The sequence below is a fragment of the Eubalaena glacialis genome, chromosome 5, assembly GCF_028564815.1.
Source record: "Eubalaena glacialis isolate mEubGla1 chromosome 5, mEubGla1.1.hap2.+ XY, whole genome shotgun sequence".
Taxonomy (NCBI): Eukaryota; Metazoa; Chordata; class Mammalia; order Artiodactyla; family Balaenidae; genus Eubalaena; species Eubalaena glacialis.
In genome coordinates this window covers 121671737-121696577 of record NC_083720.1, presented here as the reverse complement: position 1 = coordinate 121696577, position 24841 = coordinate 121671737, and the positions used below count along the sequence as shown (strand labels likewise).

General features: G+C 37.8%; 2 protein-coding genes across 2 annotated transcripts in view; one reads left to right on the top strand and one right to left on the bottom strand.

Moving 5' to 3' along the window:
- ANAPC10 (anaphase promoting complex subunit 10) overlaps window positions 1-13520 on the bottom strand; it is an 81084-nt gene extending 67564 nt beyond the window's left edge. Inside the window, exons 1-2 of the mRNA XM_061191631.1 lie at window positions 13414-13520; window positions 11861-11987 (exon numbers count right to left, since the gene is read on the bottom strand). Coding sequence (XP_061047614.1) covers window positions 11861-11975 — 115 coding nt within the window. The 5' untranslated portion in view covers window positions 11976-11987; window positions 13414-13520. The remainder of the gene's footprint in view (window positions 1-11860; window positions 11988-13413) is intronic.
- A 127-nt stretch (window positions 13521-13647) lies between these two features.
- Window positions 13648-24841, top strand: part of ABCE1 (ATP binding cassette subfamily E member 1) — a 34752-nt gene continuing 23558 nt past the window's right edge. The window contains exons 1-6 of the mRNA XM_061191630.1: window positions 13648-13757; window positions 19042-19174; window positions 20196-20281; window positions 22961-23058; window positions 24073-24190; window positions 24551-24688. Coding sequence (XP_061047613.1) covers window positions 19072-19174; window positions 20196-20281; window positions 22961-23058; window positions 24073-24190; window positions 24551-24688 — 543 coding nt within the window. The 5' untranslated portion in view covers window positions 13648-13757; window positions 19042-19071. The remainder of the gene's footprint in view (window positions 13758-19041; window positions 19175-20195; window positions 20282-22960; window positions 23059-24072; window positions 24191-24550; window positions 24689-24841) is intronic.

Here is a 24841-nt window from a genome sequence, read left to right as displayed (position 1 = left end):
TAGATAGTAATGCCTCAGGGCTTTACTGAGAGTCCTTCTGTTTTCTCACAAATGCTAAAAGCTGATCTGGAGGTATAAAATTCCCTAGGGGTTCTACTTTGTGGCAATATGTGAATGATTTGCTTCTTTGTTCTCCTTCTCAGCTTCCTCAAAGGAAAACAGCATCCACCTGCTAAAGCTTTCAGCCTTAAAGGGACATAAGATTGCCAAAGAAAAATTGCAGTTGGCCGAAATTCAGGTTTGATATTTAGGGCATCTGATATCAGAACAAGGGCTACACCTAGATCCCAATAGATTTCATGGTGTCCTAAGTTTCCCAAAACCCTTAAGTGCCAACTTCAAGGTTTTCTCGGGCTAGTTGGTTATTGCTGAAATTGGACTCCAAATTTCTCTTTTATGGCCAAAGCCTCTATATGTTTTACTTAATGATAACAGCCCTGACCCAATTTTATGAGAACAGGAGGACATGGCCATCAAGGCCTTAAAGGAGAGTTTGATAAACCCACCTGCCTTTGGGCATCCCAATTATCAGATTCCCTTTTTCCTTTTTGTATATGAAAAGGGGAAGAGAATGCCCTTGAGTTACTCACCCAAAAACATGGGGCCCACCATTGACCCATAGGGTATTATAGCCAGCAACTGGACCCTGTGACATAGGGATGCCCCCCTTGCCTTAGAACCAGTACAGCCACTGCCCTTTTAGTTAAGGTCACCAAGAAAATCACTGTGGAATCCCCTTTAACCACTTTTGTACTTCATGAAGTAGAAGCTCTCCTGAATTCTCATCACACTCAACATTTCTCAGTCAGCTGCCTTACCTCCTATGAAGACCTTTGTTAAGTGTTCTCCACACGACCCTTTTACATTGTAAAAGACTGAATCCACCTACTCTTTGCTCCTCAGCAAATTTACCTGGAATCCTATATCATCCAGCCATTCCAGATAACGGAAAACTATCCAGTATTGTTTTTCCTGATTAAAATCATAATAATTTATACTAATTAAAAAAGTAAAGTGTGGATTTTTCAAAAAATTTAAGCAAAACAGATTTAATTTATGTTTTATTTTTTGACTAAGTAGTATATTCACTTTAGATCAAATTCACAAGGTACAAAAAAGAACATGGTGAAGTCTCTCTCCCCCCAGCATCTAGTTCCCTTCTCCAAATATAATCCAAGTTATCAGTATCTTACATACCCTTGCACAGATGTAAGCAAATATATATATATATATATATATTCTTTTTTCCTCTCTACACAAATGATGGCATATTATACATACTTCTACACTTTGCATTTTTCTTTTCATTTAACATATCTGAAAGATTAACCCATATCAATAAAATAATAATAATAGCAAACACTGATATCACACTTAATATGTGCCATGCACATTTTTAAGCATTTTATATATATTAAATCATGAAATATTTATTAACTCATATAATAACTAAGTTAACCTAAACGTCTTTTAAAAATTCTGTATCAGATCATCTCGCTCCCCTGCTTAATACCTCTAGTGATTTCTCTTTGTACTTAAAATCCAAATTCTTTTCCAAGGCCTACCAGAGTTCACATAATCTGACCCATGTCTAATTATATCTCCAATGTCATCTTCTACCACTTTACCTCCTTACAACTCTCCAGCCACACTAGCCTTCTTTCTGAACTTCAAACATGCCAAACCAGTTAGCTTAGAGCCTTTGAACTAGGTGTTCCCTGTGTCAGGAAGGTTCTTCTCTGAAATCTTTGCATAGTGGATTCTTCTTAGCATTTACATGTCAGCGCAAATTTCACTTTCCACGAGAGGCCCTCCTTGATCTATTTATTATATTACTGTTTTATTTTCTCCAAAGCACATACTGCTATTCAACTCAGAAATTCTTTAACTCAATGATCATAACTGTCAGTTATAGCATGAAAAAAAAATTAAAATTTAGTCAGGTTATTATTTTTTTTTTTTTAAGAAAAATAGAACTTATACCACCCAATTATGCTTCTCAAAATTAACTCATAAAGGCAATGTCTTGGTAGAAGATATGGGTCAAGTGGAAAGTTATGTTCTAGATATTCACAAAATACAGCCTCATCAAATCCCTTATTTTTGTTGGCTTATAAAATATCACATATAGAGTCAAACATAGAAAATGTACTTATTTTTCCCCTAATTTTCTTTCCCAACATGGTATGAATTTGATGCTTATGAAATTAAATGATTAAATTATTATAATAAGACTCTGTTATAATGCCAGCAACCCCACAAATCTGACCTTTAGTTTTTCCAGTCTCTTGGGCAGAGACTGACAATTGTGCTGAACGGTGGGATTGTTTTCTGATGTGTATTCAATTAAGCTGAATCTACTAAATACATTTCAACTTCAATCTGAGTGAAATATTGAACCAGTATTTCCAAAGATAAAATAATAATTTTGCAAAGCCATCTACCACCAACCATACTGTAGCAGTGAGGTACATCTGTATCTCCCAAAGACTGATACTAACATTTTGAAAGTTTATTAAAATTCTCCCTTATATCAGTGCTCACCTGAATTACTGCGTATCTCCTAACTCATTTCTTTACCTCTAATCTTGCCTCACTTCAGTCCATCCTTCACAATTCTCAAATGTGAACAAACACTGTTTCATTCTGCTACTTTAAATTGTTCAACGGCTCATACTCTCTGTACAATAAAGTATGAACTTTTTTTTTTTAATTTTATATTTTATATTTTTGGCCATGCTGCGCAGCTTGTGGGATCTCAGTTCCCTGACCAGGGATTGAACCCAGGCCACAGCAGTGAAAGCCCAGAATCCTAACCACTAGGCCACCAGGGAACTCCCAGGTATGAACTGTTTAATAAAGCCCCCTATGATCAGGCCTCTTCCTAACTAGCTAGTTTCACCTATGCCACTTCCCTCTGTTCTAGTCTTACTGGCTACTCACAATTCTTTGAAAGAACCATGTTTTGCTAAGCTATACACCTTTGCACATACTGTTCCTCTTGCCTTTATGTCCTTCCCCAGTGAAATTCTACCTTGCCCCATCATGCCAGATACGCATCATCTCCATGAAGACTTTTCTGATCCTCTGAAGCAGCGTCAATCACTTTCTCCTTTGGCCCACTACTGCACTGAGCTCATGCTTAGGGGGAAGCAGTATGACCTAGTGAAATCCTGACTGCCTTGAATCCCAGCATTCCCACTTATTAGGTGATATCTGCCAAATTGCTTAATCTGTCTGTACTACATTTTCCTCATTTGGAAAATGATAAAAAATAAGAGTAAATACTTCATACGACTTTTAGAGACTTTACTGAGACAGTTGTTTATTTTATACATGTGAAGTACTTACAACAGAACCTCTCTTAGTAAGCACGAAATAAAAGTTATAAATTATTACATTGTATAATAATGACTAATTTAAAGATATAATTCCTCCATTAGATCGTGAACTCCTTGACAACAAGGTCTGTGTGTCTTTTTTATTTTTTAATCTCTAACAGTGTTACAGATTTCAGCAACTGTCTGCTGACTTGAACTGAAAAATATCTGACCATAGAGAAGTAAGGTTAAGTAAAGGTTAAACAACTAACTTTCTCATGCTGTTTCTCATTAATAAAGAGTATTCAGTCATTCATAACATGCAAAATGATAATCATATAATTATATTTCACTGATGAACACAAAGCTGAAAATCACAGAAGTAAAATGTGTGACAGCACAATGATGAATTTCATGACTTTCATACCCAACACATTTTTAAGTGATTCCCACCATTCTTCTGGTAGTGTCAACCATTGTTCTCTTCTGCACCTCCAAGATGTCAGAGCAGTGGGGCAACTTCAGGGGACCAGTGACTTCTATGTGTTGTCCTCTGCCAAGCCCCACAGCATGAAAGAATGTGAACTGGCACTGATTCCTACCCTGTTACTGACATCAGTATGGCACCAGTCAAATTATGCTACTCAGTAAAGCAATAGAAGATACTCAATTTGAGCAAATTCACAGAAATATTTGGTGCTATAAAGAATATTAGAGGGCTTCCCTGGCGGCACAGTGGTTAGGAATCCACCTATCAATGCAGCGGACACGGGCTCGAGCCCTGGTCTGCGAGGATCCCGCATGCCACGGAGCAACTAAGCCCACGCGCCACAATTACTAAGCCTGCGCTCTAGAGCCCGTGTGCCACAACTACTGAGCCCGCGTGCCACAACTACTGAAGCCTGTGCACCTAGAGCCTGTGCTCCGCAACAAGAGAAGCCACCTCAAGGAGAAGCCTGCACACCGCAAGGAGGAGTAACCCCCACTCGCCGCAACTAGAGAAAGCCTGCGCGCAGCAACGAAGACACAACACAGCCAAAAATTTTAAAATTTTTTAAAAATTAAAAAATAATAGGGGCTTCCCTGGTGGCGCAGTGGTTGAGAATCTGCCTGCCAATGCAGGGGACACGGGTTCAAACCCTGGTCTGGGAAGATCCCACATGCCGCGGAGCAACTAGGCCCATGAGCCACAACTACTGAGCCTGCGCGTCTGGAGCCTGTGCTCCGCAACAAGAGAGGCCGCGATAGTGAGAGGCCCGCGCACCGCGATGAAGAGTGGCACCCGCTTGCCGCAACTAGAGAAAGCCCTCGCACAGAAATGAAGACCCAACACAGCCAAAAATAAATAAATTAATTAAAAATATATGTATATAAAAAAGAATATTAGAAACTTCTGAAGCAGTCTAGGATACATGAAGCTAGAAAAAGGCACCATCCTCACTCAAACAACAAGAAAAGGCTAGATAAACTACAAACTCATAATTTTTCTTGAAAACATGAGTGCTTAAAATCACGCAGCAACCAAATATCCTGAAATCCAAGAAGGGTCAGCTCCCAGGTTAGGAGAGAAAGGATGGACAGCCTGTCCCAACTGTGGTAGAGCATGGAAGGAAGGATCAGCGACCAAATAAACATAGAAGAAGAAATCAGGTAGTATTTCAACAAATTGCTAAAGGCTAAGCGTGGGCTATCATAAAAGTATAGCAGCCCTGGGAGTCTCAAACACAAGGTGAACTCACTCTGACTCTCAGACTCTTTTCTGAGGGCCTCACTGTACACATTAGAGGACATTTGGGGGGGGAAGCAAGAGATTGGAAAGCCTATGTCAGTGGTACATGCCTGGAGGAGGGAACTGACTGCCACTGCAGGAAAAGCAAAAACCCTAACTGCACAGACCCATCCTTGCTGGGAGAAAAGTAAAAGAAAAACCCTCTACACTTGGGGAAGAAGCAGAAAACACTCCTTCCTCTGGGGATGGGGCAGAAAACTCTCTCCTAGGAAAGTCCAGAATTTCACTATCATAGGTAGGAGGGACCAAAATGTTGAGAAAGTCCCAACCTGCAGGTCAGACATGCAAGGGCTGTCTAGGATTGAAGCTAGACCAGGAAAACAGAGAAGAAGTCCTGCCTCTGATCCCCTGCACTGAGTTACAACCATCGCATTTTACTGCTGGAGGCAGGGCAAGAGGATGGAGAGAGACACCCTCTGAAGCACAGGGATACAGAGATAACTGAAAATGATCGTGGAGGAGGAACACTAAGAAAACTCCTCTGGCACAACAGCCCCGCCGTAAGTACTGGGCATCTTTAGAGGAATTTGAAGCCTGTGATATTGAAAGTAACCATAATAAAACAAACAAACAAACTCAAACCCAGCTCAATTCCTAACTAACTTAACCCCCACTATAAAAGGCTGACAGAGGAAAACAGGTATCCATTTCAAAGCATAAATACCATTTTTCTCAGTATCTACTAATCTATATGTGATGTTTGGCATTCTGTAAACATTTATGATGCACAAACAAGCAAAAGAAACAAATATTATCAAAAGATAAAGCAATCACTAGAAATAGACTCAGAGATGAACCAGATGTTGAAACTAACAAATGGGGACTTTAAATAGCTATGATTAATATGTTAAAGAATCTAGGGGAAAAGGTAGATGAAATGCAGGAAAAGACAGGGAATTTCAACATAGGAGAAAACTCCTTTAAGAGTCAAATGAAAAAGCCATAATAAAAAACACCATATCAGAGATGAAAGATTCCTTAGACAGATGGACTCAATAAAGCCAAAGAAAGAAGTAGTAGACTTGAAGCTAGGCCAATTAAAAAACCCCAAAGCAAAACACAAAGAGAAAAAAAAAGAAAAAATAGAGCACCTAAAAGCAAGGGGACAAATACCAAATGGTCTAGCAAATTAAATGGTCTAGCATATGTATAACTGGATTCCCAGAAGGATGAGAATGGGGCAAAAGAATTACTTGAAGAAATAATGGCCACGAATTTTCATAAAGTAATGCAAGACATTAAATCAGAAGATCCAAGAATCTCAGTGGATCTCAAGCAGGATTAAACACACATACACGCATACACGTGGACACATAATGTTTATATTGCTGAAAATTAACGATAAAATCTTAAAGGCAGCCAGGAAAAAAGCCACATTAACTACAGCAGACTTTTCTTCAGAAACTATGCAAGCCAGAAGATACAGAATGACATTTTTACAGTAGTAAAAGGAGAAACCTGCTAACCTAGAATTTCATGCAGGGAAAATATATCACGGTATAAAAGCAAAATGAAAATTTTTTCAACCAAACAGTGCTAGCAGACCTGAAATACAAAAAATGTAAAGAAAGTTCTTCAGGCAGGAGGAATATGATACCAGACAGAAACCTGGATCTATTCAAAGAAATAAAAAGTTCCCAAAATTGAAAATGTTAAAGTAAGCATAAAGTTTGTTTTTTAATCACTCCAAAATATAATTGACCTTTTAAAACAAAAATAGCAACAATATATTCTGGGGGTTTAAAATATGCACAAATAAAATACATAACAAAAATGGCATAAAGCATGGGCATAAATTGGAAGTATACTGAAGGATTTGTATACCATATCTATAGTAGTATAATATTACTTGAAGGTAAACTGTGACAATTAAAGATGTACAGTGTAATCCTTAGGGCAATCCCTCAAAAATTTCAAAAAGGATGTATAACTAATGATTCAATAGTGGAGATAAAACAGAATCATAAAAAATACTGAATTTATCCAAAATCAGGTTAAAAAAAGAGGGAATAAATGGACAAAAACCCCCAAATTCCAAGGTAGTAGTTTTAAATCTAATTACATCAGTAGGTACATTAGGTGTAAATGGTCTAAACACTCCCAATTATAAGATAAAGAATGTCAGACTGGATTTTAAAAAGCAAGACCCAATAATATGCTGTCTATAAGAAATCCACTTCAAATAAAAAGATATATACAGTTTAAAAGTAAAAGGAAGAACTTCTAGTTTCCGATCTGACATGTAAAGAGCTTGGACAATGTCACTCTCATCCTCACAACAACAGCAAAAAAGCTGCACTAACTGAAAACCAATAATTTTTCTTAGGTCCCCAAGAGGTCACAGGGCAAACCACCACCCAAAAAACTGAAGAGAACAGAAAGCAGAGAATCACATCTTACCAGGAGCAGAAACCACCACTAGAGTTAGCAACTGGTAGGAAAACTTAAAGAGTAATTGAGTAATTGTTAATTCACTAATTGCTAGAGACTGAGTACAGACTAGCTTGAGAGATTAAAAGCTCCTGGAAGCCCAGCCTTAGAGAGGACTCCACATTTTCATGAATTTTACCTCTAGGAGCCCCACCAGGTTCTCTTCAGGGTAAAGATCAGAGAAAATTCTCCAGTGCTTTCTGCAGATAGAGGGGGAAAGTAATCTTTGTGAAATACACCAAAAGCATTTTCTTCCCCTTTAACAAAGGCCTGACTTAAAGGAAAACTGTTTTAGCAGAACCTAAGCAACATGGGTTTTACCAGAGCTGGACATGGGGGAGGGAAAATACCCAACTCCATCTCCCTCTAGCCTTCCTGTCTCATCTAAGTGGGGAAAGAAAAGGTGAGAAGTGCTTGTAAAGGTCACAGCCATGAACACAGGCCCACTAAAAGACTGAGATCTAATCAAAGGATTATAGAACACTTCCATTCCCCCCATAACTTACCACCATATCAACAGGGCTCCAACATAATATCAGGAGGTTAAATTCAAATAACTGCAAGTTTAGATGCCATTTAAGGAGTCTCTAGGGAAATCCAAAGATAACAAGGGAGACATAAACAAAGACACTAAAGAAATTTTAGCCTCTGAATCTTAACCTTTACCCATCAGGCAGAAAATCAGCAAGTATATGGTTGAACTGAACAGCACAGTCAATCAGCTAGATCAAACTGATATTTATAGATTACCTCATTCAATGACAGCAGAATACACAATTCTTCTTAAGTTCACATGCAACATTAACGAAAATGGACCACATTTTGGGCTATAAAACACAATAAAAACATTTAAAAGAATAGAAATCACACAAAGTGTGCTCCCAGACCACAGCAGAATTAAACTAGAAACCATTAACAGAAAGCACTTTCTGAAATTTACAGCATTTATAGCATGAACTATATATGTATTAGAAAAGAAGAAAGCTCTAAAGTCAATAATCTAAGCATTCACCTTAGAAAACTAGAAAAAGAAGAGCAAATTAAATCCAAAATAAGCAGAAGAAAGAAATAATAAAAATCAGAGAAGAAATCAATGAAACTAAAAACAGCAAATTAATAGAGAAAAATTACCAATACCACAAGCTGTTTCTTTGAAAAGGTCAATAAAATCAATAAACCTCTAACCAGGCTAACCAAGAAAAAAAGAAAGAAGACACAAATTACTAATATAAAAAATGAAAGAGGGGCCATCACTACTGATCCCATGGACAATAAAAAGGGTAATAAAGGAGTATTATAGACTTCATGCCCACAAATTTGATAAATAAAATGGACCAATTCCTTGAAAGACACAATCTACCAAAACTCACACAAGGAGAAACAGATAATCTGAATAAGCCTATATCTATTACAAAAATTGAATAAAAAATTAATACCCTTCCAAAAGCAATCACCAGGCCTAGATGGTTTCACTGGTGACTTATGTCAAACTTTCAAGGAAGAAATAATACCTAGTCTGCATAATCTCTTCCAGAAAACAGAATCAGAGGGAATACTTTCTAACTGACTCTATAAGGGCAGCATTACCCTAATAACAAAATCAGACAAAGACATCACAAGAAAGGTAAATTAAAGAACAATCTCTCATGAACACAGATGCAAAAATTGTCAAGAAAATATTAGCAAATTGAATCCATGTATAAAAAGAATTATTTACCACAATCAATTGGAATTTATTGCAGGTATGCACAGCTGGTTCAACATTCTAAAATTAACTAACGTAATCCATCAAAACAAACAACAGGCTAAAGGAGAAAAACCACATGATCATATCATTAGATGTTGAGAAAACATTTGACAAATCCAACATCCATTCAAGACAAAATCTATTAGCAAACTAGAAATATAAGGGAACTTCTTCAACTTTATATTATCTACAAAAAAACAACAGCTAACATCATATATAATAGCGAGAAAATAGAAGTTTTCCCACTATGATCAGGAATAAGGCAAGGATATCCCTTTTTGCCACTCCTACGCAACATCATGTTGGAAGTCTTAGCTAATGCAAAGGAAGAAATAAAAACAATAGAACCCAGCAATTCTACTCGTAAGTATTTACTCAAGAAAAATGAAAATATATGTCCACAAGAAAACCAGTACATGAATGTTTATAGCAGCTTCATCCATAATCACCAAATATTGGAAGCAACCTTATCTTAGTTAACTTAACGCCTTAAAACACCAAACATGCATTACTTCACAATTTCTATGGGATAGGAATTTGGGACCAGCTTGGTTGGGCAGTTTGGCTCTGGGACTCTCATGAGTTTGCAGTCAAGTTATCTGAAGTAATTAACTAAAAGCTTGACTAGAGCTGTAGAATCCATTCTAAGGTAGCTTACTCATTTGACTGTTGACAAAAGGCCTCAGTTCCCCACTGGCTATTGTCAGAAGGCCCTGTTTCTTTGCCACACCAACCTCTCCACAGGTCCCCTTGTTTCCTCACAAAATGGCAGCTGGCTTCCCCTAGAGTGCGTGATCCAAATAAGAGCAAGGCAGGGCCACAACGTCTTTTATGATCTAGTCTCAGAAGTCACATACCATCATTTCTGCCATATTCTCCTCGTCCCAGAGACTAACTCAGACACAGTGTGAGACGGGTCATCAGAAGGGCATGAATACCAGGAAACAAGGATCACTGGGACCATCTGGGAAGCTGGCTACCATAAACCTAAATGTCCATTAACTGGTGAATAGGTAGACAAATTGTGGCACATCTGTACAGTGGAACAGTAATCAGCAAAAGAGGAACCAACTCCTGATAGAACAATCACAAATGCATTATGCTAAGCGAAAGAAGCTAGACCCTAAGAGCTACATAAAGTATGATTACGTTTATATGGCATTCTGAAAAAGGCAAAACCAAAGGGACACAAAATGGATCAGAGGTTGTCAGGGGTTTAGGAGGGGGCAGAAGACTGACTACAAAGGGACATGAGGAAATTTCTTTGAATGACAGAAATATTCTATATTTGTGATGTGCTTGTTAAAATTCATAGAACTATGGGACTTCCCTGGCAGTCCAGTGGTTAAGACTCCGTACTTCCACTGCAGGGGGCTTGGGTTCGATCCCTGGTCAGGGAACTAAGATCCCACATGCCACGCAGTGCGGCCAAAATAATAAATTAATTAATTAATTAATTTTTAAAAACTAAAAACAAAAAAATTCATAGAACTATAAACACAAAAAGGGTGAGTTTTTCTGTATATCCCCAGCTACTCATAAAAAGAGAGAGAAAAGAATCTTAAGGGGAAACAGAAGAGGCTTGAGTGGGAAGACACTACAGGAGACAACATGTAAATAGTAGAAGTTTCTGAGGGAAAAGTGACTACCAAATCAATAACATTATCATTAACGTTCCTCAAGCTAAAAAACTTTCTCTGAGCTTGAGTCTACAGATTGAAAATACCCATCAAATTATAGGTTAGACAGATGAGAAAAGATACACGTGTATCCTGGCACATCCTGGCAAAAGTCCTGAAGTCTAAGAATAAACAGAAAAAGCTTAAATGCTGCCAGAAAGGAAGAACAAGTTACTTAGAAAGTAAGAGAGACAGGCGTAGCCTCCTTAGTTGCAACATGACAAAAAAGAAAATGGTAAAACAGGATCCACAAATTTTTGAGAGAAAAGGACTGCCACCCAAGAATTCTATCCCAACCAAGAGTAAAATAAAGTTATTGGGGGATATGTAATCACTCAAAAAATGTATCAACCACTTATCCTGTCCAGAGAAGTAGCAAAAAAAAAAAAAAAGCTAACCAAATAACTGAATGATACCAGAGAGAGGGTAAAAAGAGAATTTATGAGGGACTTCCCTGGTGGTTCAGTGGGTAAGACTCCACAGTCCCAATGCAGGGGGCCCAGGTTCGATCCCTGGTCAGGGAACTAGATGCTACATGCATGCTGTAACTAAGAGTCTGCATACTGCAACTAAGTCTGCATGCCACAACTAAAGATCCCAAGTGCCACAGCAAAGATCACTGTACTGCAACTAAGACCCGGCACAGCCTAAATAAATAAATAAATATTTTTAAAAAAAAAAAAGAAAGAGGGAGGGACCTTATGACATGTGCAGTTAAACTGAAGCAGATACTAGTAAAGCAATTGAGAAGATATATAACAAATGAAAATCCAATTAGATTTATTTTAGAATTAAAATAAAGCATCTTAACAGAAAGAATATTAAAGTCAGTCCAGTGCACAAGAAAACTTTCAGCAGTTATTATGAACAGCATTTTTGTTTTGTTTTGTTTTACCTGGTTTGCAAGATGAGAGTGACCAAACAGCTTGTGACCCAATTTCCCGTACTGTTCCAGTCCTTTCCAACTGCTTAGGGTCAGCACCAGGAGGTGTCTTGTTTGGTGTGGTCATTTTAAAAATATTCTATGTAGAAAAAAAAAGAATATCCACATTATACCCAGACCTGAGCATCTTTCTACAAAAGGTAAAAGTAAAAATTTAATAGCCAAATCGATCACTAACATACCCTGGATATTAATCATCTATTTCTCAAAAGCAGTTGACATAATCACTGTAATTAAAAACTCTTGGGAATTCAGTTTTTGTTTCTAAAATATAACATATTATAACTTACAAGTTGTGCAAAGCAGCAGACTATAGTAGTCAAAGGGCACAGGATCAGGGTGTCAACTTCAGCCTCGCCTTTAACTAGCCTAGATTTCGGCAGGTCTGGGCTTTATTTCCTTTCCTGTCAAATGGGTTGATTTGATCTATAATACTATAATGCTATGCAGTTGTATACCTCTATGAGCAAAAATTCCAATCCAAATGAAGTTTTTCCCTAGAAAAGTCAGACTGAAATACTCTTATTCCAGGAATATGTAAATATAGGCCTACGTTTTAAATAATCCGTTAAGTGATGCAGAGAAAAATCACATCTGCTCATTAGTTGTCAAAAGCTCCATTTATATGTGCTCTTACCATAGAACATAAAGTCAGAAAAACGTCTTTAAGGTCTAGAAGTGAATAACTAGCCTATTCTAAACCACAAGTTTACTTCATCTTTCACATCTTTTGTTAATCTTGGTAGGCATATCCAAACGTGAAAAAAAAAAAATAGTGGATTGTGAACAACATGTAACACTGCTTCGGTAGTGCAAAGTTAGAGCTACTGAACATCGTTATACGTAAATGCTGTTATAAACCTGTGCCAAAAGGTCTGTATACCATCTCCTTGACACCTCCTGTCAGATCTCAGTTGTTCCCTAATCTCCACACAGGCACTTGATACTCTTTAAATAATAATAGACACTGGACTGCAAACTTCGGAAAGGCCTGAGGTTTAAACGCTCCATCAGCAATTTACTGAATGAATAAATGGATGAATGAATAGCTTCAATCGTAAAGTGTTTGCCACCTGCAAGTTAAGTAAGGTCTGGGATGAGACGATCAAACCTGTGGCCACATTGCCAAATGTCCAAAAATGTCAAATTGTCCAAAAAAATGGCCCATCTCTATTATTGGAGCAGAATTCAACTGCCGAACTTGGTATTGGACGCCACCAAGTGGATAAAGCACAGAACTCGGAGAAGAACGGGTTCGTGGGCACACCGTTCAGGGGCTGAGGCCAAGGAGAGAACGCCACCACGAGCAGTGTCTGGACCAGACTCTGTGGGTTCTGCTTGACACCTCTGCCCGAACTGCGAGAATAGGCAGCGGCTAAGGATCCATTCCTGACCCACCAGCTTTGAGGAAATCGAGAGCGTAAAAGGAGATTGACATTGGGGAAGAGAACCCGTCTGCTTAAGCTAGAACCATTCTCCACTTCGGGGAAAGCCCACGCACTTACAGCTCGCAGACCCGGCTTGCCGCCACTCAGGTTTTCAGGAACCGCTGCAGTTCCGCGCCACTCCCACTCAGCTTCCCAGGCCCGCCTCGCTTCCCCAACAACGTCAATTGGGGTCGCAGCACAATGACGTCAGTCCCCGCCGTCTCGCCCTACCTCCCTACAGGGCTCCGCCCAGCGCGCCCTGTCGCGCACGCGCACTACGTCACTGTGGCATGCGTGAGGCGGCGGCTGGGCACCGCCATTTTGGCCGGTGGCCGTAGGAACACGTTGTGTGGCCGAGAAGTGAAAGCAAGAACTGATTTGGCTTCTGCGTTCCCTTCCGCAAGGGGAATCTATTTCTCCAGGTACGTGAATAGCCTGGAAGGGTTTGGCCTTTAGCTGTAGTCTGCCACGGTCTACACACCGTAGGGACGTTCTCCCAGAGCCTTTGGTTAGGCCTCAGGTGGCGGCGGTGGAGACGGCAGCGGCGCGTGGCAGCCGGCTTGGGCGAGACAGCTGGAACCGCCGGAGCGCGGGCGCCGCCGAGAGCTGGGGACGCCTCGCGCTTCCCTCCAGCTGACTCGGCTCTCTGCCACTGCGGCCCGCCACCCCCGCCAGGGGACACGAAGATGGCCTTAGCTGCCATCCCCTCAGCGGTCCAGCCTCCACTCCCCTCTTTCCCCCGCTCCTGCCCTAGGGCTGAATCCTACAGCCGCCTTCAGAACGTAGAGCGTCCCCTACTACCCCCACTTTTCCCCTGGCACCTGTGGAAGTCTTTTCTTCCACCGTTTGGGGATTGTGGAATGAGTGAATTATCTTTGCCGCCATGAAGTCGAATCCTGCTTGTCCGCTCCCCGTCTGTAGACATGATGGCGAGACGTCACTGTTCGCACAGCAGCGTGTACGCTGCTGTAACCAGGGTTAGCTCAAATAATCTCCCAGGTGAACGCCTTTAACATTTCGGGTACGCTTTTATAGCACTTTCCCCCTTGGTGACTTCTCCGTCTTCTCCTTTATCATATCTTAAACTCCTTGAGATCAGGTCTTTACTGAAAGGCCCTTTATTTTCCCTTCAGTGGTTCGTGCATTGTAGGCACGACGGCTAAAGCCGATTCCCACATCCCATAAACTACGCAAGCCCGTTTTCTCATTTTTTACGGTAAAATCGTAAGAGTGAGAAATAGCCTTCAGAACAGTGTGTGTTGTTTTGCTTGAGGGTTTTTCGCCTTCTCTTCCACAGGACTGCTTACTAGGCATTTATGACAGTGGCATGTGTGTTGCAGTCCTCGGTACCTTTGTCCCTGATACTGAGAATATTCATTCTATACCATTTGCTTGACGATAATGCTTTGTCAGTGTTAATCAAGGGCTCTTATCTGTATCTGAACCAAAGAGTGTTGTTTTTGTTTTAGTGAAAAGCCTTGTTCTCCCCTATAAAAAATTTTTTTTAGGAAGAATATTTAATATAATTGCTGGGGTGGGGTAAGGAGAAAGCAGTTATTAATTTAGTGTCCCTTTTAATTGTCTTCAATTTAAGACTCTGAAGCCAGAGTTGTGCACCACTCCCAACTTACATGTTTTATAAAATTAATGACCTGCAATAGCGTAGGTTAGAATATCTCACATGACATAAGCATCATTCGTTAACAGCAACCTTTCAAATGTTTTCACAGGGTGTTAAAATAATTTTGGTCTTAGACTGCAGATGGTTTCCATATCTCACTTACTTTTTTCCTCTCAGCTGGAATAATGACAGTGAAGGTCATTGTCTGAGTACCTATTTTTTAAATAAGTTTTTATATCTATCTATCTGTTTATCTGTTTATTTATTTATGGCTGCGTTGGGTCTTCGTTGCTGCGCGCGGGCTTTCTCTAGTTGCGGCGAGCAGGGGCTACTCTTCGTTGTGGTGCTCGGGCTTCTCATTGCGGTGGCTTCTCTTGTTGTGGAGCACGGGCTCTAGGCGCGTGGGCTTCAGTAGTTGTGGCATGCAGGCTCAGTAGTTGTGGCTCGCCGGCTTAGTTGCTCCGCAGCATGTGGGATCTTCCTGCACCAGAGATCGAACCAGTGTCCCCTGCATTGGCAGGGGAATTCTTAACCACGGCGCCAGCAGGGAAGTCCCTTGAGTACCTATTTTGAGCACAGTTTTCAGATTTGAAATATCTTCAAGGAGTCAGTTACTACAGTCTTCCCTTCCAAGCTTTCATGTGCTATGTCTTTCTCATTGAAAAAAAAAGGAGGGGATCTTTCTTCTCAATTCTTGAAACTAACATAGAAATTTAACTAATAATAGTGTTTACACTGTTAATTAACAGTTCTACAAAGAATCTGTATTCATTTTTCTTAAATGCATTATAATTTATCACTTTTTTATATAAATCAGCTTATTAACCATCTCTGGTAGGTTTTTATTTTATAAAAATCACCTTTTACAGTCATTTGGTTTTTTAAATGGTTTGAAATAGTAGGTGAAACATTTTAGTAGTTTGGCAGAAATAAACTTTAACGTAAGCAGTTTCATTGATAAATCAATGAAGATTTATCCCCTATAGGGGAATTCATCATGCTCATTCACCATAATTAGTATGGTGTCCGGTTTTATTTTAATAGCTAACTAAAGAATCTTCAGTTTCTAGGGAGTTGTCTCTTACAGAATGATAGCTTTTTTGTAGCAGTTCAAAAGTCATTTATTTTCTTCTTATTCTAATCTTTAGGAGGCTTGCCTGGACCAGTTTGTAAAGGTTATAAAGGGGTAAAGTGAACCTATCAGCGTAACTGTTTATTACATAAAATTTTAGTCACCTTTTGGGTGATTTTTTTTTTTTTCAATAATATACTTTAGTGGATAACTGTCACTGTAAAATATTGGTAACTTGCAAGACTCCTGAAGTTGTTTTAACCTACAGGAAAATGATTTACTATGTCTAAATTCATTTTCTCATTTCATTCAACAGAAATGTTTGAGCTCCTACTATGTGGTAGGCACTGGTCCAGCCACTGGGATAAACAGACAGACAAAAATTCCTGCACTCATGATGGAGTACATTCTGCTTGGAGAGGGAAAAATATTGTCTGTGTGTGTAGAGAGAGAATATGTAAATGCATATATATACATCCACACAGTAAACGTGTACATATACCATATATGCACATATATATGAAATATATACTATGTCATATAGTAGAAAGAGCTAAGGAGAAGAATAAAACGAGAGTTTTATATTTTTTGGTAATATAGCTAGAGAAGGCTCACTGAGAATAAACATTAAAGACTTGAAGGAGTGAGCCATGTGACTCACTAGGGGAAATAGCATTATAGTCAGAGGGAGCAGAAAGTGCCAAGACCCTGAAGCAAAGATTGACAACCATTTGCTTTAGCCATGTGAAGAACAGTGATACCCTGACAAGCTGTTTTGATAGAATGATGGGCACTAAAGGCTGGAATGGATTCCAGAGAAAATACCTAGAAAGAAATTTGAAACACTGACTGTAGGCAACTCTTACGTAGTCTCACTATAAAAGGAAGGAGAAATGAAGCAATGGAGGAAGATGGGGTCAGATAATGTAGTGTTTGAATGCTGATGGGAATAAGCCAGTGGAAAGAATAGTTGATGATGTGCAAGACAGGAGAGAGAATTGTTGGAACATTCTCCTTAGCAGATATCTTTTAGTTTGCAAAGGGACTTAGCTATGGAAATACACATAGTATGGTTGCTGGTTGGCATAGTTTCACTTACGATGATACTAGTCAGCATGGCTTTGTTTTTTCTCTTCCCATTTTCCGCTGCATGTGTGCAGGTGAAGAGTTGTGCTTAACCAGGATTATAGATAAGGGTGTAAGTGATTGACGATGGAATTTTAGGTGGGTACAGAGATACAAAGATACAAAAGGCTGAAGGACAGTGGAGATGTGGTAGAATTGAGAGATAGTGTTAGGTCTGAGGAATAGAGGAGTTCAAAGGGTTGTTGGATTGTTGTGTATGAGAGAGGTGAACTGAAAAGATAGGAATGGTGGTGGGAGAATGGAGTATTTGAAAGGTAGGTTATGGAAAAAATGCAGTTATTTGTAATGACAAGGTGAAGGATTTGACCAAAGGAATGAGTGGCTAAGGTAGGGTGAAAGACGAGATCACTAGAGGAGAGAGGTTAATGAACTGAGAGGACAGGCTGTTAATAGGAGGATCATCTATGAACATATTGAAATCACCAAGAGATATGACAAGAGTTGTTAGAGTGAACATTAGCTATGGGCTGAAATTTCAAAGAATGGGAGGGAGTGATCTGATGGTTGGTAAATGACTAAAGCGGGTGGATGACCTAAGAGGCAAAAGTGGCTGTTTTTAGTGAGAAGGGAGAGATAAACGTCTGGGAGCGGTACTGAGGAGCGAGATCTTTTATTCCCCTCCAAGCCTAATGATATTGAGGGGGTATGAGAAGGACTGGAGAGTTCTATATGAGGAAGCAGTCTGTCAAGAAAAATCTAGATAGAGGATCACAGTCATGGATAGAAAAAGCCAACAGAATGTCTTTGTTGGTCAATAATCTTTTGGCTTCAGGTTCTTTCATCACATATTGGAATAAACTGGAGTAGTAAGGCACTTTTTCTAATTACTTACTTTAATCACGTTCTAAGAAAATTAATGTCTATCACTAAGCCCAATATTATAAAAGATTAAGTTAACTTTGACCTCAACTACATAATTGATGGTGCTGTTAAATATCAAGACTTTCAAAAGCTCCAAAAGTGAGTATATACATATAGTTACTTGGTCTCCTTTTCATTTCAGTGCTGTTAACATAAAATTCATCATGGCCATATTGTAAATTCCCAGGTAAAGCAGTTTTTACTTTTTCCAGTTGACCAACATGATGGTTACACCCTTAATAATTATTTGCCATTTCCATCAGTAGTGCATTGTCGTCAGATGGCTAAGCCATGAAGTGATGCTTAGTTTGAGGGAGGAAGTAAACACCTTTATCATATGTATGTTTTCATGTCAAGTCTTCCTATTCTGTTTCATTGGTCTGTGTTCATACACTGGTATCAGCATCAATTACTGAGGCCTTATATCATTTTTTTCATATGTCAAGTGTAGGTTCCCCCTTCCCCCTTGCTCTTTTCCATTTTCCTGGCTATTACTACTTTTCTTTTTGCATAAGAGCTTTAGATTTGATTTGTCTGATTCAGTTTTTTTTTTTTCTCCTTGAGATTGGATTAAATATATAAATTCAGGGAAGGTTGAAATCTCTGATATTGACTATTCTTTATTGTGAAAACTGAGACAGCATGTCATTCTACTTGTTCAGGTCTTTTGTATCTTTCAGTGGTATTTTGAAAGTTTCCGCACATGTGTATATATATCTTGTTAAGTTGATCCCTAGATCTTTTCTTTTTTCTGACTGTTGAAGGTGGTATTTTTTCCTTCTTTATATAAATCTTCTGATGAATGGAATATATGTAAAATTTTGTTTTTCCAACCGTACCGAATTATTTTATTGCTTTTACTAGTTTTTTTTAACTAGTTCCAGGTATTAATATCTGAATATAGTGATAACTTATCTCCTCCTGTCTAACTTTTTATGCCTGTGACTTATTTCTCTTAACTAATTGCATTGACTATGCCATAATTTTGTTAATTTTTCTTTAATAGAGGAACTGGATATTCTTACTTCTTAGAATTATGGCAGATAAATTAACAAGAATTGCTATTGTCAACCATGACAAATGTAAACCTAAGAAGTGTCGGCAGGAGTGCAAAAAGTGTTGCCCTGTGGTTCGAATGGGTAAGCTGTTCTGTGGATCATTTAAGGATAAGAGAAGGTTTTAAAAGAAATACACTGTCTTCATGGTTCTCTAGGCTTTAGTATATACTTTTCTCCCCCGTTAGTTTCTTTAAAATGTAAAAATAAGACCAGATTTTGTTCTAAATTTCTTTTAATGCTTTGTGACTAAATGATCCTGTTTAAGTTCATTGAATACAAAATCAAACCAGAGTTCAAATTACTGAGATTCTTACTGTTCTACAAAATCCTATGGTTACTTTAAGTCATGAAGAAAGGACTGCCAAGATGTTTGTATTGATATTTGATAGTATTCTCCTTAAAAAAAAAAAAAAGCTTAATATGAATGACTATTCATGAGGTTTTGCTATATTTTCAAGATTAAATAAATTTATGACCATTCAGAATTGATGAATTGTTGGTAGTCTTTAAGGGCTAAACTAAATAATTTTTACTTTAAATATACTAGTGAGGTATAAGCTTACTAATTCTTAAAAGAAAATTTAGATGTCATGTGTTACAGTCTACCGTGCTATTCAGAAATTCCATTATTAATATCCCTAATGCCAGGTTTAATTTTGTCTGTGTATTAGATAGCCACATAACCTTTGGGGAGCTTCCCTGATTTAGCTAACGTATTTCATTCCCTTATCTGGTGTACATTACCATTTTCAAGGCATATTTTATGGATTATATATTCAGGTCAGTCAGCTTAAAAGTAAAGCTGTTTTAGGATCTGCCGTATTTTTATTAGCATATTTTCTTCCCGTAGTAGATTAAACAAGTAAGCATATTAGAGTCATCTCTGCCTTGCCTGACAAGAGTATTCATATAAGTAGTTAAGTTCAATAATCTATACAAAGCACTGATTTCAGACGTTATCTCAAATGTATTTCTTTCTGTGGCCTTTGTTTTTGAAAATTTGATTCTATTGAAAATTTGGAGCCAGAATTGCCCAAATAACCGTGTTCAGAAAATTAGAACATCAGGAGAAATGACTTAATTCTGTCTTTTCCTTTGCCAGGAAAATTATGCATAGAGGTTGTCTGCCAGAGCAAAATAGCGTGGATTTCTGAAACTCTTTGTATTGGTTGTGGTATTTGTATTAAAGTAAGTGATATTTTATTTATTGGATCAAATTTGTAACCTAAAAATGAAATCTAAAAATTCTGAATACATTATAACTATTTTTAAAGAGCCAAATATAAAACACTGAATAAAGAGTACAAATTCAGAAAAATAGTGTTCTTATATCAATATTATTATTGCTTTTTCAATTAATTAACCATCCCACTTAACAGTTATCCTTAAAAAATAATAATAAAATAAAAGTTATCTTTGCTGTATGCAACTTCGTAAAGCCATTTCCAACCAAAATTAATTTTTTTTCACCCTTTTATGAGAAGGACAATCTCCAAGTCTTTACCAGAACTTTTTTGAAATATAAATACAAAAAATATGAGTCATATTACATACATTTTTTTCAAGTCTGTGTTTAATTTTATTTTTTTAATTTATTTATTTGGCTGTGCCAGGTCTTAGTTGCAGCTCGAGGGCTCCTTAGTTGTGGCATGCAAACTCTTAGTTGCAACATGCATGTGGGGTCCGGTTCCCTGGCCAGGGAACGAACCCAGGCCTCCTGCGTTGGGAGCACAGAGTCTTAACCACTGCGCCACCAGGGAAGTCCCTGTGTTTAATTTTAAATTCACACTTTTAAATAAAAATGGACACAGCCAAAAAATTTTTTTAATTTAACCTAATCCTTAAGTACTGCTTTTGCTGTGTTATACATTCTTCTATTGTTGGATTTATCCCAATAGTGTAATTTTTCAAAATACCTCAGTTTTTGTTACATTGAATGGTTTGAATAGGGCGTTTTACTAAAGAATGATGGATTTCCAACTTTAGTTCATAAAAGATATTTAGGAGCCAGTGTATAAAGTTCTTAAATTAGTTATTTTTATTTACAGATAATATATTTTAGAAAGGAGATTTCCCAAAATATGGATACCACCTGTTATTTTTTCTGATAAGGCTTGTGTATTTTACATTGGTTTCTGAATCCTCAGTTAAGTATCCAGAAGTACCAAGCTTGGTACCGGAAAGCGTTTTTTCTTGTTTTGAAAGTATAAGCAGGAGATATTTCTTCCAGCAAATACTTACTAATCTTTTTTTTTTTTTTTTTTAATAAATTTATTTATTTATTTATTTATGGCTGTGTTGGGTCTTCGTTCCTGTGCGAGGGCTTCCTCTAGTCGCGGCGAGTGGGGGCCACTCTTCATCGCAGTGCACGGGCCTCTTACTGTCGCAGCCTCTCCCATTGCGGAGCACAGGCTCAAGACGCGCAGGCTCAATAGTTGTGGCTCACGGGCCCAGCCGCTCCGCGGCATGTGGGATCTTCCCAGACCAGGGCTCGAACCCGTGTCCCCTGCATCGGCAGGCAGATTCTTAACCACTGCGCCACCAGGGAAGCCCCCTTACTAATCTTTTATTATTTGCCTGCCAGTGTTTTGGGTGGTGGAAATCTTATTTTGAACAATATATTTGATTTTATTTTCTTTCTTCACTGGTATAGAAAAATGAGATTCCAGAACTTGGGGTGTGCACTTCAGTGGCTGAAAAGAAACTGATGTGATGAATTGTTTGGGGGGGGGGCGGGTAGTGTATACCCCCTGAACACTAAGATACTTGTAATGCACCACATATATGAGCAATGTGGCTATTTTTTTCTTTGTAGATTAAGAGAAGTTTAAATTACTTGCAGCCTATAAGCATTTTATGTACATTGATGGAGTAATAGAGGATTCTGTAAATGGAGGTAATTCCATTTGCAAAAAAAGTCTCGTGTAAAGAATTAATAATTTTTGTTAGAGGTTGGTGATTATTTTGCTAGAAAACAAACAAGAGTTTTGTTTTTTAAACCTCTATGTTCTTATAACTTAGAAAATGGGAATTCCCTGAAATCTTTATATACAGAGACTTTTGAACTAGTCCCCTGAGCTCATTGAACAGTTCTGCCAAACAGATTTCTAATCTGAGGTTATACTCTTTGGTTGTACCTTTATAGTTGTCTGTACTTCTGAGAAATTTTTCTAGCCACGTTACCACTCTTAAATCACCTTCCAATTCTTGCCATTCTTGTTCCTTGGGCATTTATCTGATTGATAGTCACTTATTATTTGAATAAGTTTTTCTATGAGGTTTTTTTTTTTTTTCCTAATGTGAATTTACTCAATTGGAATGTGAAGTATCTTTTTCGTATGGAATGGTTACAAATCACAATGGAAAGACATTAGTCCTTGCTCTGTGCAAATACTATGCTAGCTGTTGTTGGGACATAAATAGACCAAGAAAGGTACAATCCATGACCTTAAAGGACTTTACAAGGTAGAAAAGGAAGCATACAGAGACAGGAAGAAGGAGATAAAGGGAAGGCATTTCTCATTGACTGAATATGGAACTGTATGCTCAATAACCGTGTTTTATCTTGCTCTTAACCTTCTCATACAAAAGCCTCCAGTTCTGTAAGGTTTTTCAGTAAGTATTAAACACATTAAATGTCCAGGATTATACCAGTCACTAGGGGGAGTACAGAATTATTAGATATGATTCTTGCCTTCAAGGAACTTAACTTTTTTAAGCAAAGGATAGGAAATGAAACAGTACTTTACGTCTGTGTGAAACTCCCACTTTTGGAAGATAAATTATAAAAATTTCTTCATCTGTTCATTTTAGTCATGCCTATATTTCTAAAAATTAACAAAACTAATTCTTTACTTTAAATAACAGAAGTGCCCCTTTGGCGCCTTATCAATTGTCAATTTACCAAGCAACTTGGAAAAAGAAACAACACACCGATATTGTGCCAACGCCTTCAAGCTTCACAGGTATATTTCCAAGTCAACATTCTTCTTTACTTCAGTCAAGAGTAAATCCATTTGGAATTTTCAGAGAAATGACAAAAATGGGAAAAAAGTGGTATTAACTTTTGCATCCACTAAAGCAAAATACAGTATTATAACATCATGCAGAATCATATTGTATATGTCAGTGGTTCATTCTAGCTAACATTAAAATTACCTGAGGGTCTTTTTAAAACTACTAATGCCCAGGTAATTTCAGCCCAGTTGAATTACATCTTATCTCTGGATGTACAGTCTGGACCTTAGTAAGTTGAAAAGGCTCCCAGTGATTCTAATATACAACTGGGGGTGAGAATCACTGTTGTTAATAATATCCTTATCCCCAAAATTACTTTTAAGGGAACTCATCTTGATTTTATTTATCTATTAATCTCATAATCTACAGAGAATATTACTCTGGACTTCGACATATATTGTTAATAACAGGCATTCTTTGAGGTTTTTAATCTGCTGAACACTAATATTTTGAATCTAGGAGTCTAGATTTCACTAATAAAAAGGTATTTCTCAACCTGCCAGCTTTAAGGGGGCCTACTGCAGCAAGGAGAATGAAGTGGAATATTTCTGGTTGATGTGGCACTTCTCTCCTTGTAAGTAAATGGCAGGCCAAAAAAAAGAAAGACAGTGTGAGGTTGCACCTGCTATGCAATTTTCTACCAAAGCATTTTATTATACATTAAAACTGAGCCTTGTATTGTAAAGAAAAATTGTTACTTTAGAATAGACTTTGAGTGAAAGTTGAATAAGTAAAATTTGGAGTAATATTAGTCATGGATGCATTTCTAACAACAGTTTAAGTTAATCTTGGCTGCTGTTTTTGTTTTTTCCTAATAGCCAATAATATCTGGCATATATCTCTTTTGGCTTATTAATGAATGTGTGTGGAGTGCAAGTGCATTAAAATACATCATTCTGGTATTACGTCGCTTTTTCTACATAAGTCTGAGTTGTCTTATTATTTTTGTACACTTATGACAGGTTGCCTATTCCTCGTCCGGGTGAAGTTTTGGGATTAGTTGGAACTAATGGTATTGGAAAGTCAACTGCTTTAAAAATTTTAGCAGGAAAGCAAAAGCCAAACCTTGGAAAATATGATGTATGTATTACCACCTTATAAAAATGAATGTCTTGGTTCAGTTTTATGAGGCTATTGAAGGAGAGAGTATGTGTGATTTTATTTTTTAATGTTCTTACTTTCAAGATTATTTGGAATTAATGCTGAGAAACTATAAATGAAACTCCTTTTTAGGTAAAATCTGTTAATGCTGCTTAATTGATAATTCTGAGCTTTCGTAAACTGTTATGAGTTGGTGTTTCTTGATTTGAAATTAAATCCACCTCTAATATTGTCTTAGAAGCAGAGGTATTCTATTTGGATATGTGTTCTATTTTGTATAACATTCATCCTCTTTGCTATTATATTATTAAATTCAGATAATTATACATATATTTCTAGGACCCACCTGATTGGCAAGAAATTTTGACTTACTTCCGTGGATCTGAATTGCAAAATTACTTTACCAAGATTCTTGAAGATGACCTAAAAGCCATTATCAAACCTCAGTATGTAGACCAGATTCCCAAGGCTGCAAAGGTTAGTTGCTTTTTAGGAGGAATTTAGTGGGTATTACAAATATTGGTGGACGTATAAAAGATAAATCAAAGTAAACTTGTTTTATTTTGTGACTCTTTTTAATAGTGAAGGAATTTTAGTATTGAAGGAAAATAATACTATTTCTGATGCATT